The sequence below is a fragment of the Neolamprologus brichardi genome, chromosome 20 (assembly GCF_056152115.1).
Source record: "Neolamprologus brichardi isolate AB-2024 chromosome 20, ASM5615211v1, whole genome shotgun sequence".
Taxonomy (NCBI): domain Eukaryota; kingdom Metazoa; phylum Chordata; class Actinopteri; order Cichliformes; family Cichlidae; genus Neolamprologus; species Neolamprologus brichardi.
The window spans coordinates 5502761-5529543 of NC_142123.1; the positions used below are offsets into that span (position 1 = coordinate 5502761).

The 26783-nt window shown below is 40.2% G+C and overlaps 1 protein-coding gene across 1 annotated transcript in view; it reads right to left on the reverse strand.

The window, feature by feature from the left end:
- The window catches only part of cntn3a.2 (contactin 3a, tandem duplicate 2), a 44835-nt gene that overhangs the window by 15563 nt on the left and 2489 nt on the right, over positions 1–26783 (reverse strand). Inside the window, exons 2-15 of the mRNA XM_087833621.1 lie at positions 26407–26544; positions 25533–25668; positions 19531–19706; positions 17623–17718; positions 17258–17461; positions 16307–16409; positions 15448–15632; positions 14448–14584; positions 13297–13426; positions 12650–12800; positions 12237–12364; positions 10813–10982; positions 9343–9460; positions 3955–4113 (exon numbers count right to left, since the gene is read on the reverse strand). Coding sequence (XP_087689747.1) covers positions 3955–4113; positions 9343–9460; positions 10813–10982; positions 12237–12364; positions 12650–12800; positions 13297–13426; positions 14448–14584; positions 15448–15632; positions 16307–16409; positions 17258–17461; positions 17623–17718; positions 19531–19706; positions 25533–25668; positions 26407–26461 — 1948 coding nt within the window. The 5' untranslated portion in view covers positions 26462–26544. The remainder of the gene's footprint in view (positions 1–3954; positions 4114–9342; positions 9461–10812; positions 10983–12236; positions 12365–12649; positions 12801–13296; positions 13427–14447; positions 14585–15447; positions 15633–16306; positions 16410–17257; positions 17462–17622; positions 17719–19530; positions 19707–25532; positions 25669–26406; positions 26545–26783) is intronic.

The following is a 26783-nucleotide window of genomic DNA, read 5'->3' on the forward strand; positions in this document are numbered from 1 at the left end:
ACCAAATAAAACACATTCCCTTTTCTCCACTTCTCAGATGAGTGTCTCAGTTTCACATTCAGTGAAATTGCTTGTTTGCTGCTTTGTTTCTTTGCTATGTCCAATAACTTCTGGTGGAAATGGCAATTTTATATGCAAATGATGTTTTCATCCATTCATGGCTGTGGATGGGAGTAGAAATTAGGCTTGTGTAGATGCTTCAGGACCAAGCTGTGACAAAAACAGACTTGACTTGAAAAGATGAAAAGGACGCTGGTGTTGACTTAGCATGAGTACACAGAAGGTCATCGAAGTGGCTAAAATGAAAAAGTAATAATGAAAAAAATACGGAGCCACCAAAACAAGCCTCATCTCTTTATATTTTTCCTAAGTAGCCAGATTTTCTTGTCATTTTTAAAGTGGTCTTGAACAACAGCTCCCCAGGATTTCAAAGCTCTCCACTGGACACTGGCAGATTTTTCACTCTTTTTTAGTTCAGACCTTGCACCTGACCATATATATGTTTTTTTGTTTGTTAAGACACTTATCACTAGCATAAAAAGCCACCTAAATCAAGGGATGAACCAGTGTTCTACAGACAACTTGTAAATTTTTTATCGTTAGATAGTTTGTTACCAACAGACTGTCATAAGAACACATAATTTGTTCTCATTTCTTTAGTTGAATCTCCAAAAAATGCCAAAGATAACAGTTTGACAGGCATCAAATCATATTTTTTGCAGCAACAAGGTGATTCCCAAAGTGCTATTAGCTGAAAACTTGGCATATCTCAACGTGGTGTGCAGAGTGTCCTTAAAAGGACAAGTGGAAGACAGAAGAAGTGACAGGCCTAAGAAACTATCTACAGCAGACGAACAGTATCTGAAAATCATGCCCTTAAGAAATAGGAAAAAAATCCACCAACTGATAGACCTGAGAGATGCATCCTGCCCTTCAGCTGATCCATCTGATTAGTCCAGATGATTTTGTTTTGTACCAGTAAATAGTTGGTTTTCAAACACATGAAGGTCTCTGTGTGGTGTTTGAGAAAGAGAAAGAGAAAGAACTAGTGACCTAAGTGACTGTGTGATAGTAATAGTATAATAGTAATTGTTTAAAATATTATTTGCAGGTATTTGATTCATTGAGATATTATTCTTATTGTATCTCTTATATTTCTACTGTTCAGCACTTTGGTCAGCCTTGTGTGTTTTTAAAGTGCTATATAAATAAACTATGATGATGATGATATCAGGTCGCAGCAAAGCTGGTGCCAATCCCTGCACAGATCACTGGTACATCACAGGGCCAACAGTTCACACTCTTACATGATCTAATACTTATTTGTCTTTCCTGAACAAGTTTGCGCTTAAACTTAACTCCACTCTTGGAGTGTGAATCTTAATCTGCATCTTCTCAGCTCTGTTGAGAACAGTGTTGGTCAAGTTACTTGAAAAAAGTAATCAGTAACTAATTACCGATTACTTCCCCAAAAAAGTAGTCCAGTTTCTTTACTGATTACTTATTTTCAAAAGTAATTAATTACTTAGTTACTTAGTTACCTTTTAAAAACACAATTTACAACCTGAATAGGTGATAAAGCCATAGATCTTTCAGCCCAATTCTACTTTTTCTGCATAATTCATCATATAAAATGTAATCAAAGGGAAAAGTCTCTTTTTTAAACTTGTTTTATTAGTTTTAACCTTTTAACTTTATGCATCAAGCAAAAATTTAATTAAATGCAACATTCTCTGACTGGAAGAAATTAGTTTAACATTTAAACTTAATTTCTGCACATTCCAGCACATAAAATATATATTTTTTTGTGTTTACACTCAGTCTTTCAAATAGATGCAAGTAAAACACAGCAGAAAATAAATAACATCAAAGACTAGAGGTCCTGTTGCTCTATTTTCACCTGTAAAGCAGGAGTGGCGTAGGCGGAGGTTTACACTTGTGCAGGTGTGCCGCGGCGGTCAGTGGAAGAATCCACGAGTTTCTCTGTGAGTTTCTCATTACGTCGTAGCTACTCTGTGCTTGCTTGGAAGTTTAGGGTTTTTTTCGCTGTAAAAAGAAGTTTTCTTCCCACGCACAACGGACACTAATGTTTTTGTCACTTTTTATGGAATCAAACTCAAAGTAAGGTCAGTACTTCCACGCTTTAAACGCTGCACGCTCATACTCTCTCCGCACTCGATATATAATCCACTGTTGATCTGCACACAGCTGTTATTATGAACGTCGCACTCGCTTACGTCACTGTCATGAGACATTCTCGCAAAAAAATCACGGTTTTAGTAACGCAGTAACGCAGCGTTCCTACGGGAAAGTAACGGTAATCTAATTAACGTTTTTGCAATAGTAATCCCTTACTTTACTCGTTATGTACCTTATGTACCTATTTTCAGTGATATCAACTTTAACAGCAGGAAACTAACCAGGCATATAATTCTTCTTTTCTCTATATTTGACAACAGCATAATAAAACTGGAAATGTTGTTTTTGGTGCGCCACCCCAATATTTTTAAGGGGTCCCATATGGCCACTCCTATGAAAAAATTCTGGAGGCATCCCTACAGGTCTTATTGAGACTCTGCAGGTCCAAATTTGACATTTTAGGTTCAAATTGTCATCGATAGGTAAGAAGGAGGTCAACAGTGAGTGTCTATAGCCATCTGCAAAACACAGCAGAGGCTCTGTCACGGTTTGGGGCTTTATTTTAGCCAGTGATCTTGTCAAAAATTAATTGAATTATGAACAGAGAAAAGTAAAATTTTGAGTCACCATGTAATACCACTTGGAAAGCTGATTGGCTTTTTGCAGTTGCCATTGCAGGAAAAATCATACCTGGATTGAAAAACACACAATGAAACAATATCATTTATGGACTGGTCTCCTCAGAACCCCAACAGTGAAGCAAGTGTGGGATCATCTAAAGGTATCTAACATGCAAAGAAGAGCTTTGAATGTCCTTCAAGAAGCCGAAAGAGCTATTCCTGGAGACTACTTAAAGAAATGACAAGAAGGTTTGCTTACGAGAGGCGATCATACCAGATATCAACTTTTAAGCTCATTAGAATTGTACAAACTGTCTTATTGTCACGGTTCTGGGTCGTTCTGACCCAGCTTTTTGAGTTCTTGTGTTTTTATATTATGGTTTATGTTTTGAGTCCTTTGTTGTACTGTGTTTGTTATTTCCCTAGGTTTCAGTTATGGTTATCATAGTTTATTTCTTAGGTTTTGTAATATGGCTTCCCTGTGTTCCATGTTGTGTCTACTGTGCCATGTTTCAGGTTCCTATGTTCTGTCTCCCCAGTTGCTGTTAAGTTTACATGTCTAGAGTTCAGTCAGTGTGTTTCCTGTTTTACTTTGAAGGTCCGTGTCTCATGTCAGTGTTTCTAGTTTTGCTTCCCTTGTCTCGTCCAGCCTGATTACTCCCAGCTGTGCTCTCCTTCTGTGTCTCATTCCCTCGTTATCCCTCAGTATATTTAAGCCCTGTGTTTCTCTTTGTCAGTGTCCTGGTCTCCCTCATGGCTGTGTTTTTGTGTGTTTTAGTTATCCATGTCCCTGTTTAGTTTTGTTATATTTTTTTACATTCTGCAATAAAGCAGCTTTTTGGGTTTAATTATTGTGTGGTGAGTTTTGCGTTTGGGTCCTTCTCCTGCCTGCACACAGCCGAAACATGACACTTATATTTTCATATATGTTTCCAATTTTCTCAACAACATATGAAAGAATCAGTGATCGCTCAACACTTTTGCACAGTACAGCAGCAAGAAGGACCTTTCACTGTCTTGAGTAAGAACATGAATCTGCACCATCTCTACCCTTTTTTCTAGCTGACCCCATACTCTGACCCACCTGCCAACAGGGGAAGAGAAATAACAGCATTTCCCTGTGGACATCTGTGAATTATGTGAATAATATCTCATGTGCTATAAGATGAAAATTTATCGTCAAGTAGTGTGTCACCTGTGTTAACCCTCTGCCAGCCCACAGTGAAGGGAGTTCGGGTTTGAATGAGGTAATTGGTGATGGGGCTGCCGTTGTCTCTGCCGGGGCTCCACGCCAGCTGGGCTGTACTGTCTGTCACCTCCTCCACCGTCACTGAGTCTGGAGGGCTGGGAGGGCCTGGCTCAATCACAAGAACAGATATTGTGAGGTATTCGCACATGCAGAGGCGCAGACGACGCTACAGACTGTGGACGGAAATGGGTATACTCGCACGTTTTGCAAGGAAAACATGACATTTAGTGGCATATAAAGGAAAAGCACACACACACACGCATCGGCCAAAATGATATCGCTATATAGCCTTCATATCTTTCAATCAACATCAGCGAGAGAACATTCTGAAAAAAGCTTTCAGCTGAGAAGATGTAATGCCCTTCACAAAGTATTAAAAGTTAATTCAAGATTTATTCTCCAATATTCACCCAACTTGTAATTCTCCCCTTTCCCCGTAATCCTCCCGGTAATTGATCGATGAAACAGCAGACCTAAGTGGATGCAGGGAGTCAAATTAAAAGGTAAAAGATGAAAAAGGGACCTCACAGCCCCAAGGAAACAGAGTTTTATCATTTATTTTTATTATCCCACCAATTAAGCGGTGTGATGTTTTACTTTAGTTTCATCTGCGGGTTCCTATTCTAATGAAGGTGTCAGCTCATCAGAAATAATAGACCACTAGAGAGCTGTGAGATAGACCGCAGAATAATAACGCCCCTTGCTCTGCTCGCACTCCCCACCAGCTCTGAAGTGGTTTCTAATCTGAAGCAAAATATACTAATTATTAAAGTGTAGCATGATTATTTTAGTAAACAATCAATTGTCTGGAAGCACAAATCCTTTTGTTTTCATATCTCCTGCAGCATGTATGTATATGTCTATGTATGCAAGGATATATTGGATTAAGCTGAGCAAGTAACTGCTGAGCGACATCCTTTTGTTTACTGAAGCCTTGGACGTTACTGCCCTCACACATTTGGCCTTAAAACCGTGGCTTTAGAGATATTGATCTCTGTAAAACTCATTAGTTGCTATTGATGAAAAAAAAGCAACTTTAATACACTGGCCTCATTAATACATATTAATAGGACACACAATCAAAGATCAATTCCTTATCCTCTTAATTACATTTCATTGGCTGAGGCAAGAGGCTCCTGTCAGTGTCTCGAGGGTGTTCAAATAATCTGTTATTAATATGGACAGACTATCTGAGCTTTCATTGTGAACTTGTCTGAGGGAAAATTAATAACCGGCTGTATTTATTGACACTGGCAATATTATTCCGATATCAACCAAATATTTCCCAAATTCTCAAAATGTGCTGCAACACGTGCCAGAACTAAACAAGAGCATATCATAAGCGGGTTGAAATAACAGTGTGAAAACACATCGTTCTGAAGTGTTACATTGACTGTCATGAGTTGTATTTCCCTAAAAACTATCTCTCGGGATAATGATGATGATGGTGGTGGTGCAGCTGTCAAACAAGCACAAGTGTTCCCCAAGTGGTTCGAATGCTAATGACTGTGATATTATCCTTATATTGTGACCTTCTCCAGAGCCACCATCACCACCCAGTGGAGTGTTTGTGAGGCATCTAAAACGGGTTTTTTTTCCACACCCATTGTGAAAAACAAGAACCCAGATGATCACTCAAGAGTCTTTGTGTCAGGAGCGATTATCATTGACCTTCAGCGCTGCGAGAGGAAAGGAGCGAAACCCGATTGTAAATAACACCCTGCAAAATTATCGAGCCAACTAATATACATGATTGTAACAATATGTTTGATGCCAGTAATGCCAACGATCACTGTTACCATGATCGTAAACGGCCATGCGTGCTGCTGCAGAATCCCGGTGAAAGGAGACGTCTTGCTGTTGTTTGTCTTAACATTAAAATAGATTTTTCTTTTTTTTTTTAAAGAACATGCAAATGCAGCCACTGGGGGAAGCTGGCTACGCTTTCATGTTTCCTCACCTTCCTCTTAAATTATACAGCCACGCAGAATGGTTTGATCTTATTTGTCAAGGTTTTGAGCTATTTATCTCTAACATTTCGGCATCCTTCGCAAAAGACAGGGGAGTGAATTTAAATTGGAAGAAAAAACTCTTTAAAAAAACATAAAAACAAAACCAAACAGCAGATTCAGTCTACCCCGATGCTTTAAATATTGCTCACAACATGGGACAGTGTCTTCAGACAAATTAGTTCAATTAAAATCAGGGACAGACAAGGACAATTTCTCTGGGAAGATGAGAGGTGGCAGACAGTGCATTTAGTTGTGAATTTTATTTAAATAATTGGTTAATTGAGGTTCTTATTCTTTAATTGCCTCTTTGAATGATTAAAAAAAAAAGAACTGTGCTACATTTCAAATGTAATGCGAAATAATCTTTTTTATAAGTTCAATAAGGGAGCCTCTGCTCCTCCTTACTGATTTGGACTATTACTACTATTTTTTTGTCACTTTCATTTTCCCACGCTGTCAAAATCTGCTCTTTCTCAATTTCAACTCACTACTTTTGCCCAATTAGCCCGGAGACACTGTTCTCACTCTGCCTGTCAGCAGCCTGTCTATCACAAATGCTTCTTCCATTTCCACAAGTTGTCCAGGGTATCTTAACTGAACTCCTCTGATTACTCTGCTCCACCATCAGCAGGGTTTAGTCCTGTCACTATCTTCCACTTTCATCTGAGCCTCCGCTCTAAAGTTCTTATTAGATTTGATCAAACTGTAAATACTTACACCTGCGAGGTACATTTCCTTTCCTTCCAAATGACCTCTTTTCATTTATCAACACGTAGCTACAAGCTACAACAGTTTGAAGACAAACACCTAAACTGCCAGACATCCAGAAAGGCATGCTATCCTATATCCCCCCCCCCCAAAAAAAAAAAAAACAAAACAGAAAAAGACTAGAAAAAATCTCAAGTACTAGCATAGACATGTATTATGATACTCTATCGATACAGGGACACTAAATATCAATATTTTATTACATAAATCTAAATATTCTAAAATCTTGAGTACACTAAAATCTTGAGTTAATGTTAGTCATGCTTACATCTAAGAATTAACAAAAGCAGCCGCCAGCTGTTTGTTTTGAATTTTCTTCACTTTCTGGGACCGATTTCAGCTTCCGGTGACTGTCTTCCTTCTCTCACCCCAACCGGTCGCAGCAGATGGCCGCCCCTCCCTGAGCCTGGTTCTGCCGGAGGTTTCTTCCTGTTAAAAGGGAGTTTTTCCTTCCCACTGTCGCCAAAGTGCTGCTCATAGGGGGTCATATGATTGTTGGGCTTTTCTCTGTATCTATGAAGCGCCTTGAGGCGACATTTGTTGTGATTTGGCGCTATATAAATAAAATTGAATTGAATTGAATTGAATTAAATGGTTGCACAGAGCAATGTTGCACACTCACTACACATTTTGATTGCAAAGTGATTGCACAGGTTGCCTGATAGGAGGTAACCTTTCTGCAAACAGTTGCAGTCTGATTTGGAGTGACTGCAATCACTCTCAGAGAGAATGTCGAAGGTTTTCTGTCTTATTGGTAACATGTTGCCATCAGTCTGAATGAGTCTCTGTCAAAGAGTTGAATGTTGTACTTTGATTGGTATGCTTGATCTAATTTTGCCTTAAAAAAAACAAAACAAAACCAAAAACAAAATTGCAGCGCGATAACGTTATCTTCTTGGAAAAACATTGACAAAGTTTAACTTTGAGGACATCATTTGCAGTTCAAAAAAATGTTGATAACTCACAATATATGTTATTGCAATGCTCATAATGCAATAATAATATTTGATTGTGCATTAAGTGTTGTGATAATATTGTATCATGAGATATCTGGTGAGTCTTACCTGTATGAAAGACACCATTTTTGGAAAATAAAGAAGAATTTAATGCCCCATGTTACCATGAAAATGACTTCAAATATATCTACGTTTTATGCAAACCGCTGCTTACACATTGGTGCTTTGATAGTAAAACTATCATTAATCCATTTTTCTGTCAAGCCACAGTTTTTTATTTATTAGTTTTGATATTTTTCTTAAATTGACTATTTTATCATCACTGCATTACTGCTTTCACCCATGTAAAAGGTGCATTTGAAAACTGGCTCTTATCTGTTGGTTTCTACTCCACGTGTTGCGTTAATATTTTGTATTTTGGGATGTCAACGTTTGCTTGCTGAATGGTTTATGTGGTGTTTTCCACCCATAATTTGAAGCTATTCGATCCAAACTTTGAGACATCTGTGACAGCTGCCGCGAGCAGGAAGTGTAAATAATGCACAATCTTGAGTCACACTCGAGCTTGTCTCCAGTCAGGAGGCCAATCCATTTCCCTGGACTTCATATTGCTCCAGCTGGATAAACAGCATTACTTCCTATTTTCTTTGTCCGCAGTCATTCGTAAAGAAATGCTTATTAAGAAGAGCTTCTGCATGTCAACTTAAATAGCAACTTGTTATCCTTGCAAGATAAAGCTATGGATTCAACCTTTTCAAACCCTGACACTAAAATCATCCCTCACCTCATCTGACATTTAGCATATTTGGGTGGTGTCAATTTGCTGGGCTATTTGGTGTATTGATTCCACCCCGAAACATCCCTCCTCCAATTCCACGAGCAACACAAACACACCCCTCCCTGAAATAAATAACAAAAGTTATTTTGTTCTGCCAAATGTAGCTCTCGACAATAATGTCTCTCAGGAGCTATACATACTGCATGAGTGAGCGCAGACAGGCATGTAAGCATTCTGCTGTCAAGTACACTGCAACAATATTGAAAACTGGTCATTAAAAGACAGGGAGAGGGAGAAAAAGGAACACATCCTAAAAAATGCATGGCTCGTACTCTTAGAATTTCACACAGTTTTGTGAAGTTTTCTTCCAAAAACATCTCTGAGTGCAAGAGAAAAGGAAAGCGGCTTCCTCTGTTTGATGTAATGAAGCGCCCTGTAGTAGAAATAAACACTCTGATGATATCCAGGGTGATTCTGATGAGAATATGGGCACTTTGGTTGCACTGCAATCTCAATCTAAAACAAACCTATTTGAGTTTAAAAACCCTATCGAAAACTGCACGCCTCAAAAGATTTTTTATTTTAATTCTCAGCAAAGCATAGCGATGTAATCTCTCTGAAATCTCTTTAACACTGCTCTGCTCAGTAACACTTAAAGACTACTGACTTCTTTTTACCGAGGCTGCATCCATCATCCACTTTACGTTGAGTCTACTTTTTTTAATTTCTCTCTCTCCCTTTTTTTTTTACCCATTAAACATCCCTGGCTGTAAGCCCTATTTTAATTGGTAACTGCAGAGCAGAGATGAGCTTTTCTTACCTTTCACAATCAATACAGCCACGGCTGATAGACTCTCCACGTCCGTGTCCACCACACAGATGTATTTGCCAGCATGGTAAAGCTGAATGTTCCTGATCATAAGATCTCCTGCTGTTCTCTATCAAAGGAGGAAAGAGAGCTTTATGTAGCATGAAAGATAATGGACCTCGTGACAGCTTATTAAAAAAGGTAGCAAAGCATATATAAAGACACAGTAAATAGCAGCTCTAAAAACCGTTTGCATATCCTTTAGTTACAGTACTTAGCTCGGAAATTGCTGAGGAAAAGTGGCTGCACAGTGTTTCTGGGAGAAATTCTGTGTATATACAGTATCAGGACACAAACAGCTGTTCAACATGAGCTCGAATGAAAAAGAAAAAGGCCAAAATTCACAAAAACAACAGAGAGTAAATTGAGTTTTTGTGTCTGACAAGGTCTCGACTGCTTTACCCGCCTTTTGCAGAGGTCAGTGCTGTGACCTTCAAGACCTGTTGCAAGCAAGTACATAAATAAGCTTTTACTGCTGAGTACAGCAGGCAGCTTTTGCTCATTTGGAGAAGAAAACAAAAAAAAAAGAAAAGAAAAGGCTCTCATCTAAGAGGACACCCGTAAGCAGAAAATGGTAAATTAGTGGTGAAATCGTTCTCTTGGCTTTGGCAGGAAAACGTGGCAGCACAGCCAATGTGGTTTAATTATGGAAATTAAATTCCCTGAAGCAGCAAAGTTAAGTTGATAATCTCTTTGGACTGGGGACATTTGAGCATTTCTGGGGAAGGAGTCTCTTTTCAGATAAGAACATTGTCAGTCAAAAGCATACACACACACACCCAAGAAGAATGGTTAATCTCAAAGGGTGCGAGGATGTTCTCAAAGTGTTTTGTCATTTGGGTCTCTGCCATGCTTTGATTCCTTTACAAGGCACCTCTAATAATACGTATTTCTTCCTGTTATGAAGAGGCTGTGCAGCAGGCCATGTCAAAGCAGAATTTGAAGAGACCAGCCAACATATTAAAAAATAGATGACTTCAGAAGACTGAGCAAGAGTAAGAGAAGTGTGCTCAAATAGAAGACAACCTGGCTGAGCAACTAGCGCATTACCTACATGATGATTTCTATGTAGGAAGTGTATTTTGACACGACGGCTGCCGTGTTTCCATTCACAAGAATACAATTAGAAGCTAAGAGGTCTTAAATGATCTAATAACGCTTCATTCCAAAGACTTTTCCCCAGCCTTCTTTGCCACCAGAGAGAAATTTAAAATAGCAAAAGAAAAAGGATGGTATCACAGCAAGTGCAGCAAAACTTGCCATGCTCTGTCTCTCCAAGAAATACCAGGGTGTCAAACCACAAGCTGTCGCTTTAAACTAATGGCAGGGATGAAGTGAAGCAAGATGGGGAGAGGTGCCAAGTGCCCATTCGCACATAAGAAAAAACAAAAACAAAAAAAACTACGGCTGTGGGTCACTCACCCCACCCACAAATTCAAAGTGACTGTCTCCCTTGGCGATGAGCTGTCCATTGAAGGCCCAGGAGAAAGAAACATCAAGGACGGGATCGCTGGTGACCTGGCAGGGTAACACAATGCTCTCGCCCACAATGATCTCTGTGTCCACTGGCCCCTGGATGATTCTGGTTGGATCTACCCAGGAAAAATAAAAATGTGAGAGCCAGCCATTTCTAAAGGGGAGGGTGACTTTTCACTTCCAGCAGATGAGCAGCCCTTGTGTTGATTTTCAGGAAATAGGAGCAGAGTAGTGACACAACACTTCCCGAGACACAAAAATCATACTCCACAATACAGTGAGTCACAGGCAGAGCAGTCCTGTGTATATAAAAGAAGGTCTCATGAAAAACTCGGTCAAATAATGTGTGATAACATGCAGCCTTGCCACCACTAAAACGGCTCACATAATCTTCAGAAATCCTGATAGCAATTACAATACACCATGGATCAGATAAAACTTCATGTAATGAGCTGCTCTGCACAACCAGTACAACAACAAAAAAAAAGAAAAAATGAAGAGCGCTGCTTTAAAGTCTGCTATAGCAATCATTTGGCCTTCCATGCTTCAAAAAGTCAAGATAATGAACGGCAGGAATCAAATCAAGAAGATACAACACAAAGCAAGTGGATTTGTACTCTCACATCTTACCTTGGAGAAGCTGTCAAGGGATAAAAAAAGTGTCCCCTCAGTTCTCAAGCTACTAATAATCAATGTGTAGGTCATGGCTCTGTGCCTCCGAATGCTTTACGGCTGTGAAAAAATACTCCGGTAATTTAAAAAAAGATAACTGGCCTTGGCAGTTACAGCGGCAGACAATATCATTCAGCACATTAATAAAAACCAATAAGAAACTCACAGAACATTCAACTCCAATGAACAAAACAACAACACGCTCAACAATAACAGCATCTGTAACACCACCTCACTAATGTGCTCACCGCTTCCACTCAGGGCACTTTCATTTATTGCACTAAATTGGTTGCCTCAACTGCTTTGAGGAAAACAATGATCGAGTGTTTCGTCAAACGCCTTCCAAGCACATTACTGCAGCCGCTGCAAAATGCGTCTGGACAAAACGACTCAATAATGCGTGCGTAAAGTTTTTTTTTGTTTTTATTACCTCCCTTTAAATAAAAACAAAACAATCAAATGATTATCTGAAATATTTAGTCTACTTAATCGCAAGACTAGAGACCTTACAAAGCATAGACACACACCTCAGCACAAAACTTCAAAGTTTATTTATTTATTTTTTTTAAGTTAACTACAAGTTATTGACCCGGGTCCTTGCGGTACGCTAGCTCTCGTGTGTTAATCCATAGTCTGCATAAAATTCTGCTTACTAAGTGGAGCGCATAAACAATCTGCTATTTAACAGGAGAGCTTACCGGTAACAAGGAGCCTTCCAGTTGTACTTGACATGCCAAATCTATTCCTAGCAAAGCACGTATAGCTGCCTGCATCAGACTTGCTCACGTTGGCAAGCCTCAGCGTTCCATCTGGGGACAGTGTGATCCTATAGGAGTGCACAAACAGTGAGAGCAGTTTACAATCCGACTGCCAAGAACAAAGACTCATTTTACCATCAGATAAACACTGACTTCTGGATTTTTCAGCATTCTACATAATGGACATCTTCCAGTTAGGCAGCATGTGTGTGTGTGTGGTGAATATTGATTAGACCAAAGATGGCTTAAGATGAGTGTAGCTGGGATAGATAACTGGCTTATATACGGAAAAAAACAAGCCTATTAAACTGTGTACATTGACTTTTTCAGAATAACGTTAACCCTGTTACTACCTGTCATTTGTGTGGATTGGCAGGTTGCCTTTCTTCCATAAAATGCTAGCGATGGGATAGGCCTGGGGTTTACATTCTAAAGTCACTGTAGTTCCTGTCTTGGCTTTGAGCAAAGCTCTGAGGAGGTTCCCTGTGAAGTCTGGAGGAGAAGCTGGTGGGAAACAGCAAACTGGCGTTAGTGCAAGACTGCAGCAAATCTCACTGAGCATTTCAAGCACCAGTTTGATCCATGAAAATCATCAAATCTTACAGTAATTGAAACACATCGTTTTCTAAAACTGACGAATCAAACAGACATAAAAATTGAGGCTGAAACTGTGTTTTTTTTAGCCAGTTTTATGTATTAATAAAAGAAGAAGAATTGAGCAGAAAATATTGTTATAACTTTTAATTGGTTTTGCAGTAAAAGTTCATGTTTACTATTCAGCTATGAGTTTGGCATCTATTACACCATCTTCATTCCCACTTCAAAGTAAAGGGGGGAAAAAAATATATATATCTAAATGTGTCTGACCCCACAAAAACATCCACATTGACCCCATTATCTGCTAATCCAGACAACCTTTAAGAATGACAGAAAGATGACCTTTAAGATCCTTTGGCAACAAAGATTTGAGGATTTAGAAGAGAGATAAATGCCATCCTACCTAAAACCATTAGTTCAGCAGCAAAATATATGACACCGTGTTTATTCTCGGCCACACACTGGTACATGCCAGCGTCAGACAGGGTCAGCGCAGACACTGACAGGACTCCGTCCTCCACGTGGATCCTGTCCTGTGAAGAAAAGGTTGAAAGAAAGCAATTATTGCGTTACACTTACAGGTAGCTTCTGCTTTCTGCGGCGCGCTCTGGCAAAGCTTGGCAAGTGCTGGATTTGTTTAGAGGTGCTGTCGATGGACGCGGATCAAATCAGGATGCTGTTGCAAAATAATTTATCGCTATGAGCACAAAGCACAATTTTGTTTTCTAAGTATGGGACATTCATTTTTTTTCCTATCCTGTGCACTTTTGGTCCAGTCTATGCAATATTTGAGCTTTTTGTATTATATCTGCACTTTTTAATTTATTTTCTCAGTATTAACCATATACAGTACAGCACCTACTAGTGTTTTTTTAATCATTGGCTATATTCTGTACTATAAATATGAAACAAATTAGATAAAAATGCAACTTTCGTGGTGAAAATCATATTCTGAATCGTACAACAGTAAAAACAATAAACCTCAAATAAAAGAAAGATATTTAAACATTAGATTTGAACAATATCAGAATGGTTATTGCTACAGTATAATGCATGTAAGAGGTAAGAAATTAAGTGTCAGAGGCATATCGAGGTCAGCCAAATTTAAAAATCTCAAAATATGCAAGACCACATGTATTTCTCTGGTGGTCTAGAGTTAGGTGTAGTGCTATATACAGTATATTTCACAGAAGATTAAACCCATTGTCCCTCAATATGAAGGAGCTTTAACATGCACCATGAATAATGAAAAACAAGCACTGACTCCATTCAGATAAAATAGAGCAATCTCTCGGGAGCCGTACACATCCACTTTCTAAGACTCTGTAATCTGCCAAGGTAAAGCAGAATACGAGACAGTTACATCCATGTCTCATCACTGGCACACCTTAGTAAGATGTTTACCCTCTCCTCTCATCGCACTCTGAATTACACTCGGGAAAACAGCAGTGTGTTTTATGCCAGGCTCTCGGAAATGAAAGGAAGAGCTGAAGCTGAAGATTAAGTCTTTAAAATGAAACACTTGTAGGTGGCAGACGACAGCCGGTAATTTACCTCTGAGAGGAGCTGTTGGCCGTTCTTCAGCCACGTGTAGGAGGGTTTGGGCCTGCCGTTGGCTCGACACTCCCAGTAAAGTCTCTCCTCAATGGCTAGAGCCGTGTCTTTCATTGTCTGGACCCACTGAGGCTTTGCTGAGGACACAGAATTATCCTCGAGTGAATTATCTGACAAGAACCAGAGGGCAGATTTCGAGGAAGGAGCATTATCGTATTAAATAAGCTGCATCTAAATAAGTTCAAAGGAAAGCGTGTGCAGATTGGCAGCCCAAATTAGGGGGGGGGTCGTCAATGGGTTTTCCTTTAAGAGGCTAGAGGAGAGAAAATTGAATGCAGTCTATCAGTTACATCTCTTAAATGTGTCAGCAGCCCGAGGCAACCCAAAGATTAACATTAAAACCCCGAACCACAAAGGAAGAAGCTCTCATGACCGGCGAATCCGATACCAGCACTCACCCCCCCCCAAACTGTCACCTTAATTCTGCGTATAATAAATGTCAGGTCCTGCTTGTTTTTTCCATCCAGCACACAACCCCCCCTACGTCTCTCATATATTTACAGCTTTCAGGAAATTTCATGGGTTTCATGAGTGCAATGCTCATAATAAGCACAGCTCACTTCGGTGGCACTGTACATACTGTCACTTCCAATTTCACAAGTGTCATTTTTCCCTCTTTCACAGATTCACAGGAAAACACAGCGGCTGAAGCAAGCCAAGAACCCAAAATGTAATAGCTGCAGTGAAACGCTTAAAATGCAGGAAGAAGGCAGAGATTTGTGTGTGCATTAAAGCACCGTGTATAACAATGAGCTCTTGCTATTATAAAATTACTTATAGCTTTTAAACGATCACATTACAATTGTTGCCATTTACAAAGTCTAACGACGTGACAATTGTCGACGTTGCAGAAAGAAGCAGAGATATTGAGTGTTTACCCATTTTGTCTAACTCAATTGTCTGTGGCGTCGTCTCAAAACTCAAACAAAAGTCGCAGTACCATAAAAAGCCAGCCGACCGGTGACTGTGTTCTTCCCCATCTTGTTCTCGGCCACGCACTCGTAACCGCCCGTGTCGTCCTGCTGAAAGCTGGGAATCTCCAGCACGGCGTTCGAGTACTTCATTTTAACTTTGCTGGGGAAGGGAACGCCGTTGGCCCTCCTCCAGGTGATTTCTGGGACGGGGCTGTGAGACACATGCGAAGGAAGAGCTCAGCGGGGAATCAGGTGCAGGTGTCTGTAACAATCTGGAGCAATAAAGCGTCAGATGGACTGCAGTACTTATTTTTTTCGTTTTGCTGATAAATGGTCAAGACCACGGGTGTCAAAACAGATCGGCCCAGCAAAGACTCCAATCTGGCCCACTGAGTGGTTTGGAAAATAATTTTTGGGGACCTTTAAGTTTATTTTTATACATTTTACAGCTTTTCCCACTGATGAAGACCTCCCTCACTGTCATTCATACTAAAACAAAGTAATGAAGTAACAGATAAACAATTAAACGATCTTATCTACTACAGAAATGTCTTTATTTACAATGGGTGAGTAGAAAAAAAAGACATTCTCTTGACAAAACCTTTGTTTTATAATTTATAATAATTTTACACACCTATTTCTTACAATTTAAGCCCAAAGAGTCATGCTGACACATTTCCTGTGGGCTGTATGTGCCCCCAGGATATAAAATGAGTTTGACATCCCTGGTCTGGACTTAACCCATTCCAACGACACTGCTTTCAGACCAATCATGGCTTGATGCCATGCTCTAAGAACCATAATTGCTTAGAAATCCAGATGTTCCTTGTAAGGAAAGAAAAGACAGTGAAAGATTAAAAACATGCTTGAGGAAATCCAGCTTACTTCCCAAGGGCGAAACATTCCAGCGTAACTGTTGATCCTTTCGCGGCGGGTACATTGTCTGGGAAATTAACTTCTATTTTCGGCTCGTATTCACCCATCACTCCTATGAGGACCAAGCACAAGAACTTGCTCAGTCTTCCATTATGCATGAGTTACAAGCATTACGGCTGGCATTATGGACCAAACAATAGCACTGGAAGGCTAACAGAGGAAAAAATGAAATGCACATGAGCAAACGCTCTCTCATGGGTAAACTAAACTCAAAATCGTGCATCGCTTAAGAGTACAGTCACCAGAGTGTAGCCAAAACCCAGCTAGGAATAATTTAAATACACTGAGCATTATTTTTCATCTAGAGATTTTTTTTTAATCTGCTGTTTCAAAGCTCGAGATGGCAGTTCCTAACCTCTGTTGTGTTTCATTCTTAATATCAGCATTCAGGAAAGGCACTCAAGATCGCGACCAGAAAGTGATGCAAGGGGATTTAAATTTATGCAGCTACATGTACAGTACACTGAGTAGAAACTGGCTGAACCACCAGAACACTCAATGTAATGGTCCACTGACGTATGACTTATGTTTAATTCATTCCCAAGGCAATCTTTATTCACTCGTTCTATGAAAGCATAACAGAGAACAGAACAACACGCCGCTGAGAACAGGCCCGAGAATTCATGTGAAAGCAAAGAGAAAGCTTTTAAAGGGACCGCGAATTATAAGAGAAGCTAAGTCAGCAAAGAAAAGATTTGGGTGCTTTGTTTGCTGGCCTACATTGAGGAGCAACTATTTACTTACAGGCATTAGCCCTTTGTGACTCAACTTCAGTGAGGTACAACGAGATAAAGAGCACTCTCGCTGGCGTGATGATTAAAGCCACCTTAAAATGAAAGGCCCATAATGCGAGGCTGAAAGGCAATACTTGTCACGTCAAAGGCACAAGCTGTGTCTTACCATCTGTCCTGAGGATCAGAGATGTGGGGGAGCTCTGAACCTTGCCCTTTGTGATGCTGTTCATCACTACACACGTGTAGTTGCCCACATCAGAGGGCTCCACCTTGGCAATGTAAAGGTTTCCCGTCTGCTGGGAGACGAAGCGCCGATTGTCTTGCTGAACGAAGTACGGGTACTCATTGAAGATCCATGCATAAGTAAGGTCTGGAAGGCAAACAAGGAAGCGCATGAGACGATCCTGGATGCTCTCTGATATTAAATGTGATTAAGAGAATTAACTGTGATTAGAAAAGGGGCTAATCAGTGGCAGCAAGATTATGTTTTAATCACACTTCAGCAGGACTCAAAACAGCAGCAGAGTTTACCTCCTGAGGAAGTGGGCGTTCCACAAAGCAACACCACTCCTTGTCCCTCTCGGACGGACACTGCGCTTCTGGTGTGAACTTTGAAATGATCTAAGTCTGACAGGGGGGAAAAAATGAAAAGGAAACTTACTGTAGGATGTCACATATCAGGGGAGTGGAAAAGAGGCTGAGTAAAAGCTTTCTCCAAGACACTGACACAAACCCATAAGAAAGCTGTAATGAAAATTGCACTTCTGCAAGGCCCGAGGGAGAACAAACGCAACTGAGACAAGTGAGGCTCTGAAACAGAAGAGTTTAGACAGACTGCTGAACCCAGGGCCTGAATGAGATATGAGCGATATGCCATTTTATGAAAAAAAGGAACTTGGATGTGAAAACCCGCCACTAACTTAATTTATGTACATGTTTGTGTAAGCGCTGTAATCACAAGACTTGACTTAGCACAGAATCTCAAATAGAAATCTATCCCGCAGCAGCAGAGATGGCCGAACAGGTAAACACACGAGCCAATCATGTTGCTGAACTGCGGCTCGTGCACAGAAGAGGTTCATGGCGGTTCATAGCCTCTGTGTGAATCGTGTAAATTAGCCTGGCATATGTTCAAGGCTCTGGTGGGAGAAGCGAGAGCCATTCGTTACATCTGCACTCTGAATTGAGTCGTGATGAAGTCTGTAAGGCTGTGCAACTTTGCATGTGCCAAGCAGAATTACAATTTGAGGCTTTATAAACTTCATACTTCAACCTTTACAGTTTTTTCTTAAATCAGTGCTTTACAAGGTAGAGTCTGTCCATTGTAAGAATAAACTTTTGGATCTCTCTCTATTCATTTTATATTGGTTTCAAAATAGCTGCCCAAAACTGCCTGAGGGGGACCAAGACATTAATATACCATGACGAGATATGCTGCAAGAGCTCATAACACTATAAGAAAAAAGTTGAAACGACTGAAAACTTTTTTTATTGAGCTACACCTTAAGGTATATATATATATACCTAGTAATATTTTTTTCTTGTTATTATTCTTTAGTGCTGCATCCAAATATTGATAAGAGAATCTGAAAAATAAAAAGAACTATAGTTTTTCATTGGAGGCTCCTTTGAAGGTTAATAAAATGACTCAAACTTTTTTCAGAGAGGTTAGATTATCCATTATCCGGTCATTATTCTCAAGTCATTGTTGTTAAGTTATTAAAATGTCATTATTCCATTTTTTCTGAACCCCCCCATATCTTAAAAGCTTGTCAAAAAAGACCCAAAACATCTGCACGGCCAGATACCACCACCGAGTGAAGGTGTGAAAAGGCGCTTTGTTGCGATCTGCATGAAAGGAAGCCTTAATGAATAGTATAGAAGTAATAAGTATTCATTTGGTTATTCATTTGAGTTGTTTACCTGCTTCACCAGCAGAAACGTGATGTGAAAGTACATTTTTTTTACTGCCTAAATTATTATTTTTGTAGCAATGCATTGTAGTATAGTTTGCACTGCAGCTTTTATTCATTTGCTTTGTTCCTTCTTTTTCATAAAAGTGCATCCATATTCTTTTTTTTTTATTCTTCAGGCTCCAGTCCTTATTAAGTTATTCTTCAAACACTACTTGTGCAATTTGGTAGACTACTTTACCCCAGAGTGCATCCAACGAAACTGGAATGACTTCTGATTGAAGCAAACAACACAAAGTGAAATAGCAACTCTTAGTCTGCATGACCATAAGTAAGGCTGCGTCATCGCACTCAGATTCTTCCCATGTTACGTTAACATTTAATGCGGCTGCCCACTAAACTTGCTGCGTGCTGATAAATACTGCAAATAAAGCGCTTCCATTTTAGTGAACGTCTGCATTATTTGTAGTTAAGAGCATTTACACACCCGTGCTTTTTTGTAGTTAAAACTCTGACTGTAACTTACAGGCAAACTGGAGACTTGCTCTTCTGCTGAGGATAGCTCCTACTGTGTTGTAGGCCATACACTGGTACATCCCTACATCCTGGTAGCGGTCCAGGCTGCTTATAATGAGGTTGCCCCCAGACAGACGCCGCCGACGATCCAGACCCAGATTTATGAGAGTCCCATTCAGTGACCATCTGTGAGGGCAAAGACACCATCAGTCCCTGGCAAAACACGCAGTCCTCTTCTTCCTTCCAACCAAGGTGGTCTGACAGGAGGTGAGTGGAGAACACAATTCACTGTGGTAACTCACTTGGAATAAGAATAATACACTTTATGTGGTGTGATTTGCGATGGTGCCGAGGATTTTAAAAGGTTGCTAGTTGAAATGAACTCTTGTGGTTGGGACTTTGGCCAACGATTCTTTTCGGCTGTGATTAAACTTCCTTAAAAACAAACAAATCTGCAAACACAACTGTGTTGTGTTCAGGGTTAAGGACAATGGAGTTGATACATGTGTGACTGCCAGCAAATTATGGACAGTTCTGTGCATCAACTTGATAAACTTTACTTGCAGTCATTTGAAAAGAAAGTACGCCCTCTTTAAATTCTAAGGCTCGTGCATCAGGACACAATGTAAATTAATTGATTCAAAGTTGATACAAGGTTACTACAGGCTCAGACAAACAGATGATGACATATTATGCCATGCCATTATATATTGAAAAAACCAAACAAATCCCCACCCCAGCAAAATGCAGAAGCATGAAAAAACTAAGTACACCCTTACTGATTCCCCAGGAATTAAGAGGATGAGAAACAGCCAAGTGCTGCTAATCCAGTCCACTTGATTAAGCAAGTGTAAGATTTTTGGCAGTCTGTTGGTCTGTAAAGTTCAGGTGTGTGTTAGCAAAATGCCAAGGAGGAAAGACATCAGCAGTGACCTGGGAGAAGCTGCTGACCATTAAACTAGGAAGGGTCTAAAGGACATTCCCCCACAATTTTAAGTCCATCATTCTACAGTAAGAATGATTATTCACAAGTGGAAAAAACTCAAGACAGCTGCTAGTCTTCCCAGGAGTGGGAGTGCCAGCAAATTCACCCAAGGTCAGACCTGCAAAAACCTCAAAGCGACATCTGAGTTAGCATAAAAAGTTAAAGTTCATGACAACTCAATTAGAAAAAGGCAAGTATGGCTTGGTTGGAAGAACTGCCAGGAGGAAACCCTCTTCTCTCTAAAAATAACACGGCTGCTCAGCTAAAGTTTGCAAAGCTGCATCTGCAGAAACCACAAGACTTCTGAAACAATGTCCTGTGGATAGGCAAGACCGTTGTTAGGCCACATTGCACTGTGCCACATTTGGAGAAAACCAAACACCGAATATCAGCACAAACACCTCAAACCAGCTGTCAGTGAGTCGACAATGAACTCTTCCAGACTTCAAGCTGACTGAAACCCTGTGGTGGGACCTTAAGAGAGCTGTGCATAAACAACAGTCTGCAAACTTTGATGAACTGAATCAATGCTGTAAAGAAGAGTGAATCAAAATTCCTCCACAACAATGTGAGAGACTGATAAAGTCACGCAAAAAACTATTCATTCATGTTATTGTGGTTATAGTTATTACCAAAATGCAGAAACATTTTGCAGAAACCAAAATGTTTAGCATTTTAGCTTATTTTTGTTAAAATAAATAAACAATATATCATATATTGTTCTACATCTGAGGTTGTATTTAAGTAACTTTAGAAGCTGATAAGGACCCGATGAGTTTATTATCTGCTGAAATTTACCACCTTAGGATTAAAAGAGAGCGTACTTTGTTTTTCGAGACTGCATGCTGCTTGAGGGAGTCATATTTTTTTGTACCTGGAGTCTAACAGTACCGTAATCATGCTGCCATGTCCATATATCATTAATTTATTCACCTAACAGATGTCCTTTGTGTCTGTATAAACCTTGAAGTGCAAATTTCTTTACTGTGTTGTATTTTTTCCATTTTTCTTTATTTAGCTGTGCTACTACTTGCTGCTGCAGTTATCCCATTTCCCCCACAGGGATCATTAAAGTTTAATCTAGGGGTATCATACACAAAGCTGTCCTTCGCTATTTAAGGGGAGCGGAGGACAAAGGTTTTAGAAGCCATTCTGGACAATGATCATCAGTCTAACCATAATCACCTCGTCTCTGTCACATTAGATTTACATAATGTGATATTATTCCACCTTTGACTCCTCATCAGGACTAAACATTACCACCTGGCAAGAGGTAACAATGGCTCAATGTATCAAAGGAGGCCTTTTAAACTCCTTTTCACCCTTTATTATATCTTTCCAACACTTAGCAGGAAGAAGAATTAAAAAAAAGAAGCTCTGTGAAGCAGGTTAAGACGGTGCTATCAAATAAATGAAGCACCTAAAATAACTCTTAAAAACTTAAGGTTAATTCATTGATTCAAGCAAGTCTCATTATTCATTTTCATTCCCCGCCACCGCAAAAACTCTATCTCCTTTTAAATGCTATTCAAATGCTGAGCATTGATGGGTTCAAGGACAGAGCACTTTTCAAGAATGTTCCATCGTTTGTCTTTAAGAAAAAAACATAACCCTTTCTTTCACTTAGCAACACACTTCCTTTCTTGCTTTACTTAAGTGGCAACAAGTGGCAACAGACATGTGGGAAACACAATGGATGACTTTTCAAAAGCATATATGTTTCGCTTCCCAGTAAAAGAGAGAAGAAAAAGAAAAATTAGCGATCAGGTGCAACAATATCAACATTAGAATAACACTGGTCATTAAAATGCGTCACTGAATTCATGTGGATTTTACTTTAATGCTTTACATGGTTGCAGACTCATGACAATTGCAGTGGCTTCCTCCAGCCTCAGTAGAGCAATGCGCTCCACTGCATTTAAAAAAAAAAAAGGTGGTGGGAACATTTTGGGAGTATTACAAAAATCGTTTTCACACATAAACTCTGGAAAAAGTTGGGAGTGCTTGGGAAGATGCCGTCTTCTCTCACATGCAGTACACATGGAGATCGCTCGTGCCAGCCATGTTCTCGATGCTGGAAATATTCAGTTTGGTTTAGAGTAGCGATCTTCCTGTGCAGAGCATCCACAAGGTAGCACATAGGGCTCGCTAGCTGTGCATTCACCAGGGTATTATCTGTGCTGTTCTCACAATCTGTGCAAACCAGAACCCACTGTGTGGGACATTTGCATTCTCACATGCACCTCCATCAGGTAATATTTCGAAAAGTTGAGGGCTCATATCCCAATCTGTTCAAGCATCTGTGGGATGCCCAATCCAATAAGAGCTCTTAACCCAGCGGACCTCGAGGATCTGCTACCAATGAGCTAGACTCAGAGGTCCTGAATCCATGCCCAAAAAGGTCAGTGCTGTTTCGATGCATCTAAACAATAGAGGTTTTAATGGCTGATCAGTGCACGTTTATCATGCTGCACAATGAGTGTGTGACTTAACCAATGCCTCTCTGCCTGAAATATTTCCACAGATTGCTTACACAGAATGCAGACTGGCAGATCAATTTGCTCTCACATCTATGGTTTATGTGTATGTGGACATCCTGGAAAGGAGAGAGTGGTTGTTTATTTGACACCGGAGCCTGATTGACAGCTTTCCCACCAACTTGAACAAAAAAAAAAGCAAGCGCTCGATAACACCTTTGTTTTTTAAACTAATGAAATATGACTCTTCATGAACCGTCTGTGCTGCAGAAACAAAGCAATAAAAAGGGCAGAAACTTGAAGTGGCAGGCAAAACTGCCCACTGGTTTCAGAAACACCAAATAACTTTGAAAAAGAAAGCAAAATATCTCCTTTACAAAGAAAGGGAAGCATAACAGAAACATTTGTGCGAAAAGACAGACATAAACAAGATGATGAAGTCGCTGGCGACAGAAAGGCGAAGAAAGACTCGACTACAAATATCCTGATGCCAGACAGCACAGGACTTCCCCAGAAGTCCCACGTCCATGCTCTGAGGGGACCGTGTTGCTTTGACGCCACGAGGCAAACCTACACAAGATCAGACAGGTGGTTTTAATGTTGTGGCTTACGATGAATACCTAAAGGGCTGGAATGACTAGTGATACATGTTTGTGTAGGTGTCCATGTCCACTCTTGCATTCAGCTCTTAATCCCTTAGCCACCGTTTTCACCTCTTTTTGACCTGCTCTGAAGTGCCTCTGCTGTTCAGTGGTGCCACGAACATAGGGCAGGTGATTGAATGGCAACTGGAAAACTGAATTACTCCGCTTGAAACTCATTTTGTGAACACATGTTGTCTGACCACAGAGAAACTCGAGTATTCTGGATGATCTACCGGTCTAGAGCCACAGACTTCAAACCTCAGGTCAAGTAAAGGGTAGACAAGTCACCTTCTGTTTACGTTTAAGACACTCACACAGTGTAACTTTTATAGCCTGCAGCGGCAACGATGCTTTTCTATAGAAGATCTGATTTTCTCCCACGAGTTTTTAAATCACTGCTGTGCGCATCGTATGAAAGTCTCATATCTCTGTGAGTGACAGGAGTGGCAGAGGAAAGGGAAAAGGGGGAAAAGAGAAGAAGGGGGATGGGAGAGAGCAGTGTGAGCCCATTTACACTTCAAGAGAGGAGCCAGAGAGGTGCTGAGGGCATACAGAGCCTAGCACAGCCAGCGTGACAAGACACCCCGTTAAACATGCTCATCTCACCTTTAATCAGTACATGGAAATACCTGGTCTTAGATGGGGAATGTGAAGAGCCTGAAATAATGAATGTACATACTCCACACCACTGTCATTCATTTCATCTGCGCCGGCTGTGCTGCAGTAATTCCAACGTCGAACGCCAAAGACACTTGTAATCAATGTCTGTTGGTGCCAACCGGTGTCTAGCAACCTGCATCGGCCTCATTGTGTTTTATAAGAGGAGACGATCATTAAGATGCTACACATGTGTCACTAAGATACTATCTGGTAAGACAAGAGGCAGATTGGTGGTGTGTTAGTCAATATGAATTAGTAAAGCCATAATGACACTGCTGCACAGAGTGTCTATGTGCATTTCAGTCTAATTTGGAGAAAATTAATAGAAGCAGCTTGCTTTTCCACATGAAAACTATAATCTAAATTGGCTTTGCAAGAATGGCAAGCTGGGAGCAGCCAGGAGTATAAAAAGGTGTCTGCATCTGTATTACTTTTCTTTTCTGGGGTAAAAAGTCACTGAGAATATCCAGATGAGTACATCACTTCTTCCTTTCCCTCATCTTCTTTTTCCATTTAGATTGCGATCATGTCTCAATGCAGCTTTTATGTTTGCTCAACTAATCATTTACTTTAAACAAGCTCCTCTTTTGACGTTGACAGTTGAGAAAATACCGTCGGTGATGAAAGCGAAAGAGTGGAGAAAGTGCAAGTAACCGTTTATGAGGTGGAGAACGAGTCCGCCTGTGTTATTTTAAACAAAAGAGCAATACGGCGTTGATAATGTGCTAACTGAACTGCAGTTCAGTTAGGACTCTGGATCTTTATTTCCATCAGCTGTGTTCTGGCATCTCACTCCCATGAGTGAATGAATGTACTAAGCTGGAAGTGAGCAACACAAAACAGAGTCATGCATCAGTGACTATAGATGGGACATTTAATAAGTCAGGTACAGCACAAGACAAAGTGATGGGGTGCAGGCGGGTTGCAAAGCGCCTTGCAGGTGTAAACATTGGGGAATGAGGCAAACGTGGGCAGGCTAAAACAGCTTTAATAGTGTGTCCTAAGTGAGATTTGCCAGTTAAATGTATGGAAGAGCATCGGCAAGGCTGTCAGCTGATGTTGGCGAACGTTGAGATCAGCTGAGCTGATAATCAGCTCGACTTCTTATAAATGACTGCTACGTTAAACCCAACGAATTCTTGCAAATAATGATTTCTAAATCAGTCTTTCTACCATTTTAATAACCCCAAATTAACATTTTTGGAAAACCTGAAGAATAAAAACCTAAACGTGAATGTACTCCTACCTGTACTGAGGAGATGGTGTTCCCTTTGCGTCACAAGTCAGAGTAGCTTCCTCTTCTATGGAGTCAATGGGAATGAACAAATCACCCGGCTCCATTCTCCATCTCGGACCATGGAATGATCCACTGTCCAGGCAATCTGACAGAGACACAGTTCCAGCGTGAGCATGAAGACAGAATAGAAATCACTGTAATGGAGTCAGGACTCCATTATTACCTGATTTTTCTTAGATGGAAAAGTGTCATAAAGAGGCTTTTAAAACAGGGAAGCGAGTCTCATATCTTTGCAGGTGTTGCAAAGTGTTCTTGCAAACAAATAGATTTTTAAAAAATGAACTTCTCACAGCGTTCCCCGGTACCAGGATGCCATTTCTGTCATTTTAAAAGTGTCACTGCTCCAGCATTAAAAAAAATAAAAATAAACACCTCTAGTTTAACAAATTCACAAGAAAACGTTTTTAATCATTTACTAACAAACTTTTTGTCTATGCTTGGTAAATACAAACATTACATGATTATATTCATAGAAAATCATTCCCAGCAGAAGGGGAAACCTTTGCTCTCTTTTTATGTTACTTAAATGTTTTTGACTAAGTGAAAAAAGAAAAGAAAAGTAAAACGCCTCATCATCAGGCGAAAGTGATGACGAAGATTGAGAGTATTGTGTCTGGATTGTGAGTGGAAGCCAATACTGCAGAGTGCTCCTATAAACCTGAGCCATCATCCTCTCTGACACTATTTTTGTCTCATTCCACAGCTGTAAATGTCCAAACGTGAAGACACACACACACACACAGACACACAGACACACGTGCACACGCACCAGAAACCCCCCCAAAAATCCATCACTCTAAAAAAAAAAAAAAAGGTAGTTTACCTGTCAAACAGTCGATGATTGATAACAGTAGAAGCTGTTTCCATGGCAACGTCATATTTGGCAGCCAGGGGTAAATGAGACTTTCATCCAATAAGCTTTGAAATGGCACTTGTGTTCTCCGAGAGAGAGGAGCTTGACCTGTTGAAACGAGAATCTCTTTGTAAAATACCAAAAACTCCACCACTGCCAGCGTGACATCTTTTAATCACCTATCAAGCTAAGACAGGGGAAGTGTCAGAATTTTTCTGTCAGTGGAAACATAATCACTGTAAAACTGGACGAACAGTTTGGTGCCGGATAGCCCTCAAATCTCTAATCAGCAATGATCCAGGCAATGTCGCTTTGCGCCCTGTAGTGTGGCCAACTTGAACCCAGAG